This window comes from Pygocentrus nattereri, chromosome 25 (assembly GCF_015220715.1).
Source record: "Pygocentrus nattereri isolate fPygNat1 chromosome 25, fPygNat1.pri, whole genome shotgun sequence".
NCBI lineage: Eukaryota > Metazoa > Chordata > Actinopteri > Characiformes > Serrasalmidae > Pygocentrus > Pygocentrus nattereri.
Window position 1 is genome coordinate 17,433,486 of NC_051235.1, and position 16,350 is coordinate 17,449,835.

The 16,350-nt window shown below is 38.4% G+C and overlaps 1 protein-coding gene across 1 annotated transcript; it reads left to right on the top strand.

Annotated features, from left to right (window-relative positions):
* Nucleotides 1–695: 695 nt before the first annotated feature.
* gpatch1 (G patch domain containing 1) lies at nucleotides 696–16,188 on the top strand. Its single transcript, XM_037534736.1, has 19 exons — nucleotides 696–815; nucleotides 1,154–1,288; nucleotides 1,404–1,489; nucleotides 2,665–2,825; nucleotides 3,110–3,207; nucleotides 3,304–3,356; nucleotides 4,119–4,361; nucleotides 5,213–5,363; nucleotides 6,181–6,260; nucleotides 6,675–6,879; nucleotides 8,161–8,559; nucleotides 10,460–10,638; nucleotides 11,655–11,782; nucleotides 12,443–12,734; nucleotides 13,093–13,372; nucleotides 13,802–13,900; nucleotides 14,361–14,464; nucleotides 14,577–14,722; nucleotides 15,987–16,188. Exons 1-19 carry the CDS (start codon nucleotides 746–748, stop codon nucleotides 16,012–16,014), a joined length of 2,937 nt encoding a protein of 978 aa, XP_037390633.1. The 5' UTR covers nucleotides 696–745; the 3' UTR covers nucleotides 16,015–16,188.
* Nucleotides 16,189–16,350: the final 162 nt, after the last annotated feature.

The following is a 16,350-nucleotide window of genomic DNA, read 5'->3' on the forward strand; positions in this document are numbered from 1 at the left end:
GCAGTTTAGTGCTCATTCCCACTCACTCTGATGTTATAAGCGTTTCATCCCAGACATATTTTGGAATGAGGCACAATCCAAGACAGCCAATCAGAACAGACATCATTTGCATTTTATAAGTTTTAAAGAAACAGTAACAAAATCAGCCCGTACTTTTAAGGGGTGAAGAGAGGTTGAAAATGGACGTGTAAAAATAAATGAGGGCAGTTTTTGGTACATAAACCCGCACAAATTTTTGAAGTGAACTAAAATGAATAAAAAAATACAAAACAAGACAAATGTAGGTGCTGCAGACATTGTTTTACAATAGTTACAATAACCTTTAGTCTAAAACGTCTTTATCCACTCAAAGCAGAGACGTACGTGCAAGCCGTTGTAAGCAAAGGTTTTTCGCGTACGTCTATTTATCCATTACGAAACTTGCATATAAAGACTCAGAAGATGTGTGTAGGTTCACTTTTTGTTCTGAATAGTACATAAATTTGCCCATACAGCCCAAAGACCCCAAAACCATTCCTTTATTCAGTTCTTAACCAAAATGACCTTTAATGTAATTAACGTTAACCAATTGACAGTATGTTCTTCTAACCTTTTAAAACACTCTTGAGACAGGTCACAGTCATATAAACAGAAAAAAGAATGAAAATAAAAATCTTAGAGCGTTTGTACTCATTAAAACTCCTCACTATGTAAAAGCCTTCTTGCCCGTATCTGATCCTGCTCGGCCGCCGTAGTGCATGTAAACATGGCGTCCGACGGAGAGAGTGATGAGGACTTGGTGACTTTTGGGACCCCTCTGGAGCCGCTGGAGGAAGGTAAAGTGGTAGTTTAAACATTTCAGGAATCAGAATGAGGGAAGCGACTTTGACTCGCGCAACTCCTTTCAGCCACGAAGCTGGAGTCAGTTTCTTATTCGTCAGGCCAGCTTCGTGTTCAAATGGTCTCGTTCCACCTTAAAACGGTGCCGCAGTTACATTCCAGCGCCTCGGTCAGTCGCCACAATGTCGCTGCTGCGCCGTTTAAGGTGGAACAGAAACACTGGAACAAGAACGTGGCGAATAGGACGCCAGCTTTACTGTGGGGGCTGGAGATTAGCGCATAAACCGTGCTTTATAACCTTCTGCCTGCTCGCCTCGCTCTGGCCCTTTTTCAGATGAGCCCATCAGAAGGCCCATTCCTGTGCAGGACCAGACGGTCAAAGATGAGAAAGGCCGGTACAAGAGGTTTCACGGAGCCTTCACTGGTGGCTTCTCTGCTGGCTACTTCAACACCGTGGGGTCCAAGGAAGGTAAGCAGAAGCCACTCTTAAGAATACAAGCACGTTTTGTTTGTATTCCTATGGTTGGTAAAAATTTGAGATCTTTGATTGACCTTATTTCTTAAACTGTATTGGGCTTCTGCAGGCTGGTCTCCATCCACCTTCGTGTCATCACGACAGCAGAAGGCAGAGACGCACAATGCCAGACCAGAAGACTTCATGGATGAGGAGGTACATCCTAGGACTCGGTGTGCCTAATGGGGCATGCTGGAAAATTTCAAAATTTCTACACAATTAAAGGACTGGGGTGCAAACAAAGCCATTCAGACAGGGTTAATGGGAAATATTCTATTGTAGAGAAACCTACTTAGTCAGAATCGTTCACAGTGGTGGTGATGGGAACCAGGTGTCTGAAGAGTTTAATGCATCTAAAAAGCTCCCTCAAAGTAATAGAAATTATTAGGTGAAATAGTAGATGTATGCTGCCTGATGTCTGACGCATTGTTTGTGATAGTTTAGTGAAAAGGTTTTGGCTTTAATTTCTTTATTTTATAGTGCATACAGGGCGTTGTAAGGCAGAATAGTCCCCAAAGCAAACATATTTTTTCAGCTTTACTGCTATTTTACTATCATCAGCATTACATACAAAACCTCAGAAGACGTGTACGTTCACTTGTAATTTTGGAGAGTCAATGAAATGGCTGTATTTGGATTGTGGCCCCTGGTTCCCATCACCATTGCTGTAAAGAAATCTTTCTGCTTTTCTCTGCAATAAATCACTTCACATCGAACCACTCTGAGTGACACTATACATCTCAAGGACTGAATTATCCAGAAACCTTGAGAAGTTGATGGAATTCCCTTTTAATTATTGCTGCATTACAAATTTCAAATATGCCTACTCGCTTCTTACAGTGGTGCCGCAGTACTCTCTAGAGCAAGACTTTCAGGTTCAAAGACTAGGAAACCTCCCTTTTGATTATGTATCTTGAAGGTGGGAAGAATGTTTGAACTTTGGCGCCATATCCTAGATATTTCTTATTTTATTTTCCATGTGGTCCACTTTTGTGTAGATTTGGGTAACAAAAACAGTTGTAATTTAGTTTACATTGCAATTGTACAACCACTCTTCATCCCTTAAACAGGCTGTTTTTGTTCGTGGGCCATCAAGACTAATATATTATCACTTTCCCAAAAAGAGCTTTATAAAAGAAGACAAAAACCTTCCTAACTTTAAACCTAAGTAAATGTAATGAGATTTTATTCCAAGTGGTTTTGGAGCATTTCTGTTGGTCAATTCATCATGAAATCTTTTTGTCTTGGTTGTCAGGCTTGTACTCATGTAGCCAACTTTAGATTAGCTTTTGGTTAACAATTAGTTCTGGATTGTCTCCTTTTCACTAAAGGATTTCAGTGAGCATGGTATTGCACCACGAGAGATCACCACCACTGATGACTTTGCTTCTGGAAGGCCAGATCAAATCCGGGATAAAGCCAAAGCTATTAGCTCCCTCGCTGCCCCTATTCCAGGTGACACTCTACTGGAAGAACTGATCGCACCTGCAAGGTATTTAACTACCAAAGAATTTGATTCTAGCATAATGGCTAATAAAGGACTTCAAGAGCATCCAAATATTAGTGTCAGGTGGGAGTGCATCAGGTCTAACTATGTAATGCTAAAACCCAGTGAATTAAACTGGAAAAAATGTTGGAATGTACATGATGCACTGGAAGAATATACTTTTTGATGTAATGTTTGGTGTATTTGACACACCATGAGAAATTGTGTTCCGGGAAACATGTAATGAATAGTCCGTATTAAGCTGGAACTCTGTGCTGTGTGTATTGTAGGTCATCTATAGGGGTCCAGCTGCTTAGAAGAATGGGTTGGAGGGATGGGCAAGGTATTGGACCCAGGGTGAAGAGAAGACAACGCAAACAAGACACAGGTCAGTCCCTTTAAGAGCTTGTATTACTGTTGTAAGTCAGGTCTTATGTTTATATGCATGTCATAAGTTATTTTAATGTTTGCCTTGTTGTTACAGAAGCCAGAGTTTATGGATGTGCTGTGCCACCCAGTGGATCTGAAGAGTCAGAGGTGATTATAAGCTTCTGAATTTAAAGAAATCCTGTCATTTTAGACAATGCAATTGATAAAAAAGATAGTAATTTGATTAATTACTAATAAAATCAAGATGTTATGGTGATTTTCTGTGTTCTTTACAAGAACTGAAATTAAACTTTGCACAATTCACAGTGAAAATCCACGTATTGATATTATAGAGAATTCCATCGATTTTAATTTTTTTTTTTTTTTTCCCCCAAAAAATTTTCCCTGTAATTATTGATTACAGTATAAACAGTCATTTGAAGTGGTTTGATGTGAAGTAGTCCTAGAGAAGTCTTGGAATGGTCCTAGAGACATTTAATTAGTCAGAATTGTTCACAGTAGTTGTGATAGGAACCAGATGTCTAAACAGTTCTCTTAAAAGCTCCCTTTACAGAAAGTTATTACATGAAATGGTTTTGAATATGATTGCTGATGCCTGAGATGTTGTTTTTGCAAAGGTTTTGAGATCATGTTTTGGTCTAATAGGGCATTTGATTAGGGGTACATATAGCAAAATAGGCCATGTAGATACACATAGGTTTACTCTTCATTTTGGATGGTAAATAAAATGCCTGTATTTGCATTGTTGATCCAATCCAAATTGTGTTCTCTGCAATTAAGCATTTCACATCAAACCACTCAACGATTGAATTATGCAGACATTAAAAAAATGACACGAGTGAATAAATTTTTTTTGTATTCATAACAAAGCCATATTACAAGAAATAACTGTCAGCTTTCCCTATATAGAATGATGATGAATTTGCCCCAGAGAATGTGACCTTCGCACCCAAAGATGTGATCCCAGTGGATTTCACCCCTAAAGATGACCTCCATGGCCTGGGCTACAGAGGTCTGAACCCTCTACAGGCCCTGAGTGGTGGTTCAGGGATGGGGCATATCAACCTGTTCACCCTGGACTCCGAAAGGATGAGCAGTCTGGTTAGAGACAGGAAGGCGGGGAAACAACGTAAGAGTGGAATCACAGGACAGGTGTGGTCTGAAGGAGATGTTTATTTAACTTTGATGTTATTGGTTGTGTCAATATATTGTGATGTGTTTGTATAATGATGGTATATGTACCATGGCAAACTGGTTATTCTATTGCTTTTAATGTAGTAGGGCCATAAAATGTGGCCACTGTTAGTGGCAACAGCAGCATACTGCCGTCAACAGAACTATTTATCAAGAGTTCAGTTTTTCCCAACTGTTGCAGTCAACTGCGGCACTAAAATCTGCTAAATGTTGCCATTTATTTATTTGTTTGTTTGTTTTTTTGTTTGTTCGTTCCAGGTCTAGGCATTAACTAGTATTACCCCCTGAAATAATCAACACTGCTTAAGTTGTCATCTGGTAATCATCCATATACTATAATCAATGGTTTCTTGTAGGCTGATATTACTTAATCACTTATTAAATAACAGCATTTATGGTATGGGGGCAACACAAAAAAGAAGCCCTACATGTTGCTCAGTGCAATTTAGATGATGTAAAGAAAAACACTTGACTGACATGATTCCATTGATTGCCAATAGAGCTGCACAATAAATACATTTGTTGATCATTACTTTGATATTAGCAATATTAGATATTGCAATATTTTTTGCCACTTTCGTTGTGCCCTAATTTGCAGTTGCCCACCTTGACATTGACAAGTTAGGACTTTAAAGATTTAGTCTTCCCCTTATCTAGACATACCAAAACCACCTCAGAGAGTGAGAGACAAGTAGACACCGTCTGAGCTAGAGTGTGTCCTAACACCATGAACTAACTTACATGAAGTAAGTAGACAGTAGTCAAAGCTTATGAATTAGCCCTCTCCCATTGTCATTGTGTGCATATAGGGATTTGGAGTGGGAGCAATGGAGGAGGAGGATGATGATATCTACCACAGAGATGCCTTGTCCAATTATGACACTATACTGGGAGGGGAGGAGCCAGGAGACGGCCTGTATGGATGGACTGCCCCGCAGCAGTACAGTAGGAAGAAGAATGGTCAGTCTTTCTTTTTACATCCCAGTTATTCATGGTATCTGTAGTTATACAGATGTATACGCTTACCATCCAGGGGAGGGGAGGGGAGGGGAGGGGAGGGGAGGGTTAGGAGAGAGAGAGAGAGAGCGCACACACACACACGAGACTCATGTTACTGGCTACATCTTCACAACTAAAGTAGAACAGTTTTCCACTACGAGTCTCAAACATGCTAAATGCTCTCTTCTTCATAACTGGCCACAGGTGAGTCCTTTTATCTACCAAGGCCCATCCCTCAGTAGAAATCAGCCATTCAGATTGGTGGAGAGAAAAGCACAGCCAAGCATTCAAGATCCACATTAGTCCATTATGTGCACAGCTGTACCTGATCAGGTTGAGGAGAAAAAGAAGGGGGGTAAAAACATATGTGCAACGCCGGCACGTAACAGTCAGTTTCTGACCACATATCCTCTGTTGATCAGATGTTATTTGAGAGGTGGAGTTTCTTCAAAACAGCAGTGGCACTGACCCATCATTTAAAACTATATAGACATGATGGGCTCTGTTGTGGTCAGTAACAGAAATTGTTAAGGGACTAGAGGATGCATAACAGGCTATAGTTTCCAACAGGATGAACCTACTAAAGTAGTGGTTTCTAACAATGTGGCCCGTCTTGTGTAGCTACAGTCAATCAGGTGTCAGTTCAGTCATGGAAAGTTTCCTCCGCTCTATTTCTTACAGCTTTTCTCATGTAGAGCAATGACATTAAAATAGTGATGCTGTGGTGTCTTTTACTAATGTTTGATGGTGAAAACATTTCATTTTGCCTTTTATACAGACTCAAAAAGAGATGCTGCATATGTGGGGAAGATACTGGAAGGTTTCACTCTGGGTTCCAAAAGCAAAGAAGTCAAAACTGTATGTTTATTGATTTACAGAAAATCAATTAATAACACATTGTTGATTTATTTGAAGAGCATCTTTAAATTGATTTATTTAAAGGGTATTTGTATTTTATTTTATTCACTAGGCTCAACAGATTATATTAGTATAGTCTTTCTACACCAAACATGACTTAATGGCTGTCCTATATTAGGCCTCTTTGAAAAACAGTCTGGGTTTAAACAGTGCTTGAAACTTCAGTATGAAAAGACAGGACAGTGATCTGAATAAATACAGAAATGGGCTGATTTTTGAAAAACATAATAATGGTTAAACACTACACCATACTCTTGTATGAGAAATTCAGTTTTTCATGGTAAGGGCCCTTTTATTATGAAATATTGTGCATTAAATACCTGCTGTAATAACATGAAAATAATCTCTGATAAGGTGTTTCCTCCTCCGGACCTTCCACGAGATTACCGTCCAGTGCATTATTTCCGTCCAGTGGTGGACACCTCCTCTGTCAGCCCACTGGTAGCACAGGCACTGCAGGCCTCACATGGACAGCTATCACAGGATGCTCCACAGCAGGGCCGCCACATGCTGGACTCTGCTCAGAGAAGAGAGATGCTGGGAGAAACATCCCTACAGGGTACAGATGCTATTTACTGTCATTTCCTTTACAGTGGTGATAAGAGTCAGGGGCAAAGTGGCTACTGTGCAAATATAGCCATTTCATTGTTGATTCAAAACCTCCAGTTAATCTCTACATGTTTTTTATTTGTATAGTTAAATATGTAATATTGATAATGATAAAATAGTACTAAACCTGGGATTTCTTTGGAGACGATTTTTTTCTCAAAACGACCATAAATTACTATGTCAGGCATTAGACAGAATATTCTGAACCATTTCATGTTATATCTTTTATATTTCATTTCATAGCCTCCCTTAAGTTAGTTTTTAGAGGCATCTGGTTTTGATCACCACTTCTGTTAACAATTTTGAGTAAGTTACCCTAGAACAGAGCATTTCACCTCAAACCAGTCTGTTACTTTGTTTTTATTTTAACCATATAATTATGCAGATTAAAAAAAACATTGAATTCCTTTTAACAAAATGAAACCTTAGAACTTGTTATTAAAAAAGTTTGACAAAGAAAATATTTATGTTTATTGCATTCACAAGGCATGCACACCGTTTGTACATAATAGAATCTTTTAAAAATATATGACAAAATTATTTGGTCAATAAATTAAACCTTTAATTAGCATACAACCCATCTGAGAATAGACATTTAGTGGTTTTAGCAGGATTGTGTGACATTCATTAATTTTGCATGTCTGTGGGAGAGCAGAAATCTATCCGCACATCGTTGAAGCAATCAGGCATGGTACTTTAACTGAATCAGTTTTGAAATGTTAGAATCAGTTATAAACAGTTCCAACACTGTGTGCTTTCATTTGTGCTCAAATTCTCAGGTTCCTTTCAAGCATTTTTGTCTTTGTTCCACTACCGTTTGAAAAGTTCCTCCTGTTTGTTTGTTTATTCCTTGTATTTGTAAAAATAATTCTGATCATACCTAAACATTCTATTCAAATCAGATTTGAATGTCTCACTTTGTTTGATAGTACAGTGCAGCCCTTCTTGGTTAAATTCAGATGTTCTGATTCTTGCCAGTCTACAGTATTAGGATTAGGGGTAGGATTTGGATTCTGATTAGGACTAGGGTGGGGTTTAGTTTTTAGGCTGATGCTAAGGTTAGCGTTTGGGTTTTGGGATGGATTTAGTGTTAAAGAAAATGAAGATGAGTTTAATAAATAATTAGGTGAATGTAAGTTAAATGGAAGTTAAGTACCTACAAAGCATCTAAAGTGTGCTCTCCAAATAATGTGTGACAGATTTGAGATTTCGTAATATGTGTGTTCTGCAGGCCCCAGCTCTGTGTTTGAGCTGTTGGATAGTAAGGACAGAGAGAGGCTGAGTGGAATCCGTAAAGCTGCAGAAGAGAAGAAAGTGCAGGGGGACATGTCCTCTACTGAGGGCCGTGCTGCGGTTGTGGCTGCAGCCAAAGCCTCCGCTCTGCAGGCCCTGTCAAGTCGCTTCCAGTCCACCTCTAATGCCCCTCAGTCTGACCCTCATGCCCAACTTCAGCCCTCTGCTGCCCAGGGAGAGATGCAGATCCAGTCCCGGGCAACTGCCCAGCTGGCCCTCAGTGCTTGGTCCAGCCCCACAGCTCAAGGTAGCCAGACTTTCAGGCCATTTGAGAAGAACCCTGCGAAACAGGCACGTTATGATCTCTACATCAGCCGATTGAAGCAGGGAGATAAAGGTATGGAATAATCATGAAGAAATGCATTTTTAGATTTTCAGGCTATTTTCAAGTGTAAACATTGGGCCTATTAGACCGATCACATCTTTTTTTTTTTTTTTTTCTTTTTTTTTTTTTTCTAAGTGAAAGTGAGCACAAATCCTCTAGAGAGAAAACACTTCTGCACATTTTAATACAAAATTACTGTTCATTTGCTGAATTTATCCTAGGGAAAAGCCTGTGCACAAGTTTACCTATTTTTAAATGTACATTTTATATACATTTTACATAGTTTTATTTATTTTTTTTGCAAATAAATAGAAATTGTGCACTAAAATGTGCAGAATGATGCATGTTTAATTTTAAGCATGTTCTTTGAAGAGGATCTGTTAAATTATTTTCACTTTGACAATCAACAAAATGTCATTTGACTGGGTTGTTCAAACTTGCACTTGCATTTGACTTCATGCGTTAGTCATTCTAATCCTTCCTCAGTGATCAGGGGCTGCATTACAGAAACTTCTTAACTCTGAAATGTTATCTATTTAGTGACCACAACTTAAGTTAACTTAAGTTAGGACTCAAATTAGGGCGGGAGCAATCTCAAGAGTAACAGCTCTTAAGTTAATAATCTCATCCTAACTCTAGATAGGAAAACAGTATCACAGAAACATCCTAATTAGACAAGATTTCATTAGTTCTGCCCTAGCTAACTGTCCTAACCCTGGCGGTGTCTTAATGTCTGTTTTTAAGCGTTAATTTCTATGGTTTTATGAAGTGACTGGCAGCATAGTTCTCTACAACTAATGATGTTACATTTACCTACATAGAAAACGGTTCTTTGACTGAGTTTGTTTTTTTCCCCTCTAACAGTGTTTTTTTTTCATCCCAGTCACTGCAGACACAATCTTCATTGTCCCATTTTTGATGTCCCAATGTTGATGAAAAAATAAATAATACAGGGATGTTGGCGAATAATGAGGAAGCAGAGCTGAACGTGTTGAGTCCAGCCGTTCGCTGATAGCTAGTGGAAAGTGGTTTTGTTTGACCTTTTTATTGTCAGTAATGGTAGCTAGCTGTCTGGCTAGCAAGCTAACTAACTAGATTACTGCGATTACATGTTTATGTTTCAGCTGTGCGCTTATGATCTGTTGCTAGGTAACGGACATGACAGTTGACTGTCGATTTCAACTGATTAGGTTAAGATTTCTTACCTTGAGGTAAGATGCTGTAAGATACAAAAATACGAAACATTAGTTAGGAGTGTTACGGCAAAGACATGCTAAAAGTCTAAATAAGAAAAGATGATGTTTACTTTGCTTTTTTGAAAATTCAGCAAATTCTGTGAATTTTGTGAATACAAACATGTATTTTGTATAGCTGTAACTTTTTTCCTCAAAATAGGTTTGTTTGGCTGTGGGAAAAAAATGGTCAGTATCAGGTAAAGAACATCTAAATTGTGGAACAGACATAGGAAAAATTACATAAATGACTGAACAACAACAGTATGTATTTTAATTTATCATGTATAAAGTAGTATCAATCAAAAGGCGTAATTTTGTAATTCAAATTGTGGTATTTTGCCACCAATTAATGCTTCATAAATTACATGAACAATCAATGTACAACCATGTTGTATGTAATGTATTATGACACTACTAAAATATTTTTTAGCTTTATGCTAAAAACCTGACCATATATCCAAAAATCCGCTGCGAAAACCTAAAAGCACCCGTAGTTGCAGAAACACCCAATTATGATAATTTGGTGCCGTTTTAAACATTGCTCATTATTCTTCATTTAATTAAGTGATTAATGCATTTCAGGTACAATTTTAACTCCTGTTTATTAACTCTGTGTAAAGGATAAAGTGAGCCTAACCATTGTGCTGCATGTGTGTCCATGTGTGTGATGCGTTCAGATGCTTTGGAGTTGAGTGTGGACCCGTTGATGACTGAGTGGGAGAGAGGAAGAGAGAGGGATGAGTTTATTCGGGCTGCTGTGCTGTATAAGCCGAGTAACTCGTTACTCTCCTCCCGCTTCACTCGTGGCAAACATGAGGATGACACAGACCAAGTGGAAGTGGCACGAGATCAGGAGGTCAGCAAGTCACACTATTATACTCATATATTAGCATTATTATGCTCTGTGTGTCAGTCTTGAATCGCTTCTCAGTTTAATATTTTTTGTTGCCTTATGTCAATAATGGCTTATGGACTATTCACAAATATTGTTTACAAATATAAACTAGAAGTATTTTGACAACAATAAGTTTTGAAATGATAAATAATATACTGTAAATATCTATTGGCAAACATTTTTTTGTGGAGTTGTCTGCTTTGAGATTTGATTTGCAACTTTTGCAACAGAGGGCATTGTGCATATTAATTATTAAATCATCTACAGCTGTGTTCATCATTTTGGATTTTGGAACATATCTAAAATTTCTTAATTTCTTACAGCTTCCTACGGAGTTGTAAAGAAGCACAGAACTAGCATATTTAAACATTCTATACATCTCCTATCAAATTGGTTTTATTTTACTGAAAGCATTGATTTCAAACAGGGATGCACCGTTAGATGAATTGTGGGCCAAATCAATATCTAGTATTTTTAAGGGGAATAATTGTCAATGCTGATACAAAAACATCAAGAAATTGGGAACAGATCCATCTGGATTAATATAACATCTATTTCTTTTGGATTACAAATGTGGTAAAATGAATACATTGTAGATAGCATAGTAGCCCAGTGTCAGGCTCAGTGTTCTGCTCTTCCAGGGTAGAATAAACATGTATTAAGCATAGTTTGTTCAAATTATCAGTCAAATGTAAGTATCTGTTCAAGGTGAGTACTTTTTAAGCAAATTTCTGCCAATGCTAATATTATTCTGATATCATTGTGTATGCCTAATTTCAACGCCTGTGATGTAGTGAGATGCAGTAATAAATATCAACACTACTTTGTCAAATCACCTGGCAAGTAACATTTTTTTTTATTGATGACTTTTTGCTGTGCATTTTTTTTTCTCCTGTTTGCACTTCTCTTTTTATAAATGCTGTCCAGTAGATGGTGGTCTGATACTATGTATTCTGCATATGTATCTGCTCTCTCAGAATGATATGGATGATAAGCAAGCAGCAGTGAACATGAAGATGTTTGGAAAACTCACCAGAGACACCTTCGAGTGGCATCCAGATAAAGTGCTGTGCAAGAGATTTAATGTCCCTGATCCTTACCCAGGGTGAGACACACACACACACACACACACACTCACTCATCAGTTTAACTATGTGTTCATTTGTGCAATAAATAAAAGGACCACATGTAATTAGCATTCTGGCATAAATCAGAACAATTCTTCATACTTCATGTGACAGGTTGGCACACTGCCTGCAAAAGTTTTTCAAAATGCTTTTAATAAATGAGTTTTTGTCACCCTTTAAAAAGCTTTAGATCTCTTTAGATCTTGCCTTTTTTTTGTAAAAACCGCAGGCCTGATGGAAACACTTACAAATGGTTTTCCTTAAAAATAATGCCAAACATCACACGTTTTATCCCCTTGTTGTGATGTTGGCACTTACAGCATTTGCAACTTTCAGCTGTTTAAACTGTTTTATAGGCTGAAAAATTTCCTTTTAGCAAGTTTGGCAAGGAAAACCATTATTTAAACAAAACATTTTCTTCATATCAAAGACGACTTTCTTGAACTTTATGCTGAGTTTGCTTTAAACCTAAAAAATAAACTCAAGTAAATAACCGTTTTATCTTTACAAAACCTTTTGCAGGTATTTTTCCTTGCATAGACAGAATGTCAACATACTTTTTAGGGACCGTGTATGTAGAGTGTGAATTACACTGATAAAAATGACTTTCTTCACTCTTTATTTTCTATAATTGACAGCTCAAGTATAGTGGGCCAGCCCAAAGTGAAGCGGGATAAGTTCTCCGTGTTCAACTTCCTGTCTGTAATAGACGGGACTGCCCCTTCTTCCAGCTCCGCACCTGTCGCTCCCACCTTGGCACCCTCCCCTGCACCCTCTGGCAAACGCTCTAGGTGGGATGTAGCTGGCCAGGAATCACAGGTTAAAGACCCACTCAGCAGATTCATCAGTGAGGCTCGTAGTGAAGTGACCGCAGTACAGCAAGACCAGCCAAGCACGGCTATAACCCCTGCAGTCTCCGTCACTGCTGAGGTATATTTAAAGATTAGCAATTCATAATCCTGGACCTAGAGCCCCTTTGCATTGTACAGATTTGGTTTTCCCTGTTGTAACACACCTTAAGTAAGTATCAAGACCGGAGTGAGCTGTGATTCTTTATTTCAGTTTCTTATAGCAAATTAAAAGATAGTTTGAAATGCACTGCCATACAACTGGCACATATCTTGTGGCTTAAAGAAAGAAAAGAAAGTCATGATAAGTTATTGCTCAACTAATTATTTATGGACTGTGCATGTATAGTGGTTCATCAAGATATAGCAGGATGACTGCATTCATACCCTCATGTATTAGGTACTTATTTTGCATAATTATTAAAATATCACTTATCTAGCCTACAACAGCTGGGCCTTTGACTGAACAGACAGCAAAGAAGACTGAAGATGAGGAGGAGGAAGAGGAAGAGGTTAGACCGCCAATGGACTTATTCAAGGCCATCTTTGCCAGCTCTTCTGATGAGAAGAGCTCCTCTTCATCTGAGGAAGAGAGTGGTGATGAGGCAGACCAGGCAGTGGAGCCCCAGACACACATACTAGTCGTCCCAACTGTCAAGATTGATGCCTCGCCTGTTTCAACTCCGGATCCTCCCACATCAAGTCTAAGTACCGCAAAAGGTAATTGCTGTTGGAGGGAGGGAAATTACAAACTCCTTTTTATTGTTTTGAAATTAAAAGAACACTCCTGCAGTTTTCACCATAATATTGCTCAGACTATAATAGGAGCCACTGGCCATTGCTGCATTCTGTGAAAAAAAATGTGACTCTTATGAACCGAATTGTAAACTACAGCACTTATACTTTGAAAATACAGGGCTTTAGATAAGACCAACATGAGAATGTCTTAACAAAGCTGTTTCATTCAACTCAGCTTCTATTTGGAGTCAGCAGGTTTTCTGTTCTTAACTAAATACTGGGAAATATGTTGAAGTGATTGTTAGTTCAGCATATGGTGCAGACGCAACAGATTAGATGGGAAAATGCTGAAGAATTCTGTTAAACTGGTATCAGCCTATATATTCATTTAAGTTTGTTTACACTTTTCAGAACCTAAGCCTCTTACAGAGGAAGGAGAGCAGAAGGATGTGTCTGTACGGACTGGAGACATTGACAGTGAGGAGTTTGGACCAAGACTACCTCCTCCTGGTTGGTAACTTCTCTGTCCCAGCACTGACAACTAAGTTAGGCTGCATTCCAATAGTCAAATAAATGTTACCTCTTTTCCTTGCTTATTACTTTTTCTTGCATTTGCTTGAAAAAAGGTCAAATAGTCATTGTAGTTCAGATGGAGACAAGTAGCACCCTTCCAAAAGTAACCTCCTCAAATTTTACAGACCAGTAACTTGTGCATGAAAGTTAGAGGCTGAATAAACAATTAAATAAATCTAAAAACTTGCCAAAGCAAGGAAAGCTGCTGGGTTGCTTAACACTTTATTTAGCTGTTTGAACATAGCCTTAGCTTAATCCCCTCCAACTGTTGTTTGTTTGTGCTACCAGGCATTAATGAAGCTTCGTCCCATTCCTGCTGATCAAATATTATGTTGTTTGCTTTACGATCAGTGTGGAAGGATTAAGGCTTTACATCTGTCCCTGTCTTTCCTATCAGGGCAAGTATTCTCATCATCACTAGTGCAGGAGGAGAAGCCGAAAAAGCCAAGCAAAGACAAGCATAAAGCCAAGAAAGAACATAAACACCGTAAAGAGAAAAAGGTACTTCCAGCACTCATGCTCAGGCCTTTGTTTCCATGGTAACATGGATGGGTTTCTGTTCATCACATTCTATCTCTCTAACATTTATTTCATTTCATTTCCACTTTCTCAGCATAAGAAGAAGAGTAAGAAGCACAAGCATAAAGGAAAGCAGAAGAAGAAAAAGAAAGCGGAGGAGACGGACATTAGCTCAGACGACACTGACTCTGAGAGTGATGATGAGCTGGGAGCTGTATCCGCAGAAGACCTGCTACAGAGGTCAGTAGTTTTTACGGTATTATCCTCAGTCTGTTTCCAGTCATTTAGTCATTCAAGTGTTATAATTTACTGAACTTTAACAGGTGGGTTTATGTGCTTATGTTCATTATTTGGATTATTTACTGGGGCATTCAGGCCTAAAACTAGAGCACTCGTGCAGTATTCTGTAGTGTAGCATTATATTCCTCAGCCTCAACAGATTTACATTATTCACAGTTTTATAGTGTTTTCATGTTTATCATCACTGTTCTCCCACTATAATACCCAGAACGCACACCACAAATCATTGGAAATCCCTGCAGTACTGCTAATAAACACAATCAAGCTGGCATTAGTGCAACTTTTGCATCAGTTGCCAAACAAAAATGTAAAGAAAACAGCACTTCTGTCTTCATTTAGCACAAAATGGACATTTTTTTTGGTTTGGTTTTCCCAGTTTTTTTTTTGTTTGTTTTTTTCAGCTAGACAGACAACCTAAGGTAACACAACACATCGCTGCTGTTGGAACAAAACCTTGTATCTCCATTATTGTAATTTTTCAGTTTGTAACATAATTTGAAAATACCTGCTCTCCTATACATTGTGTGTAGATTTCATGATGAATGGACCAACATAAATTACCCAAAATGACTTTGTCTGGTTCCATTGACTTACATTAAAAGTAGAGTATGTATTTTCCTCATTTTACAGATATGAGGTTCCAGCAACAGTGATCTATAAATAGCCAGGCAGCTTGTCATGCTCATCTGACAAGTTATTTCATATAGTGCAGTTCTATGGTTGCAATAAGATTCAGGTTCCTCACAGGAACGTGCCTTCCTATTGCATTAAAACAACTGTCCATGCTCAAAAACCACCAGAAAAGCAGCTGTAGTTTTTCAAATGTTTCATACACTTTCAAAATGCATCATCAGGAGGGGTTTTCCAAGTCTGTAAAGTGTCAAATCTGTCTTGGACCACTGCGGTACTGATGCAGGATGCAAGTAAACACCATTTGACATGGCTACAGCTGACAGAGCCATTGCTGGATTTTTAATTGAAATCCCTTTATTTGGATCTCTCTCTCTCTCTCTCTCTCTCTCTCTCTCTCTCTCTCTCTCTCTCTCTCTCTCTCTTTCTCTTTCTTTCTTTCTTTCTTTCTTTCTTTCTTTCTTTCTTTCTTTCTTTCTCTCTCTCTCTTTCTCTCTCTCTCTCTCTCTCTCTCTCTCTCTCTCTCTCTCTCTCTCTCTCTCTCTCTCTCTCTCTCTCTCTCTCTCTCTCTCAGGTTAAAAAACATCCGTGGCAAGAAGTGACTGTGAGCATCTGAAGACTTAGAGAGGCATTACTTGTCCTCCATGAGGATGTCATTATGAAGCAAAATTAAGAGGATAATGTCTGTAAATTACTGTTTTGTCTGACTGTGAAGTTTTGCTAAATAAAGAAAATGCCTTCTACATGACTTCAAAATAAAGTTACTTGTAATAAAACCTCTCTTTTGAAAATTTTCTTTTTCTTGAAAGTGAAGAATGATTTTATTTATTGTGTAACGTTTGTTTTATATTAAATAAACACCTCTAGGTTAGCATGACTAAACTAGCTAGCCCGCTATGTCGTCGGCTGTCGTTCAGCAGAGCCGCGCGAGCGATGTG

What these genes read in the sequence shown, in the direction of transcription:
- gpatch1 (XM_037534736.1), top strand. Translation starts at nt 746, where the DNA reads ATGGCGTCCGACGGAGAGAGTGATGAGGACTTGGTGACTTTTGGGACC. An exon ending in GAACTGATCGCACCTGCAAG is followed by an intron (nt 2,826 to 3,109) that starts GTATTTAACTAC and finishes TGTGTATTGTAG; the next exon opens with GTCATCTATAGGGGTCCAGC. An exon ending in GCAGAAGACCTGCTACAGAG is followed by an intron (nt 14,723 to 15,986) that starts GTCAGTAGTTTT and finishes TCTCTCTCTCAG; the next exon opens with GTTAAAAAACATCCGTGGCA.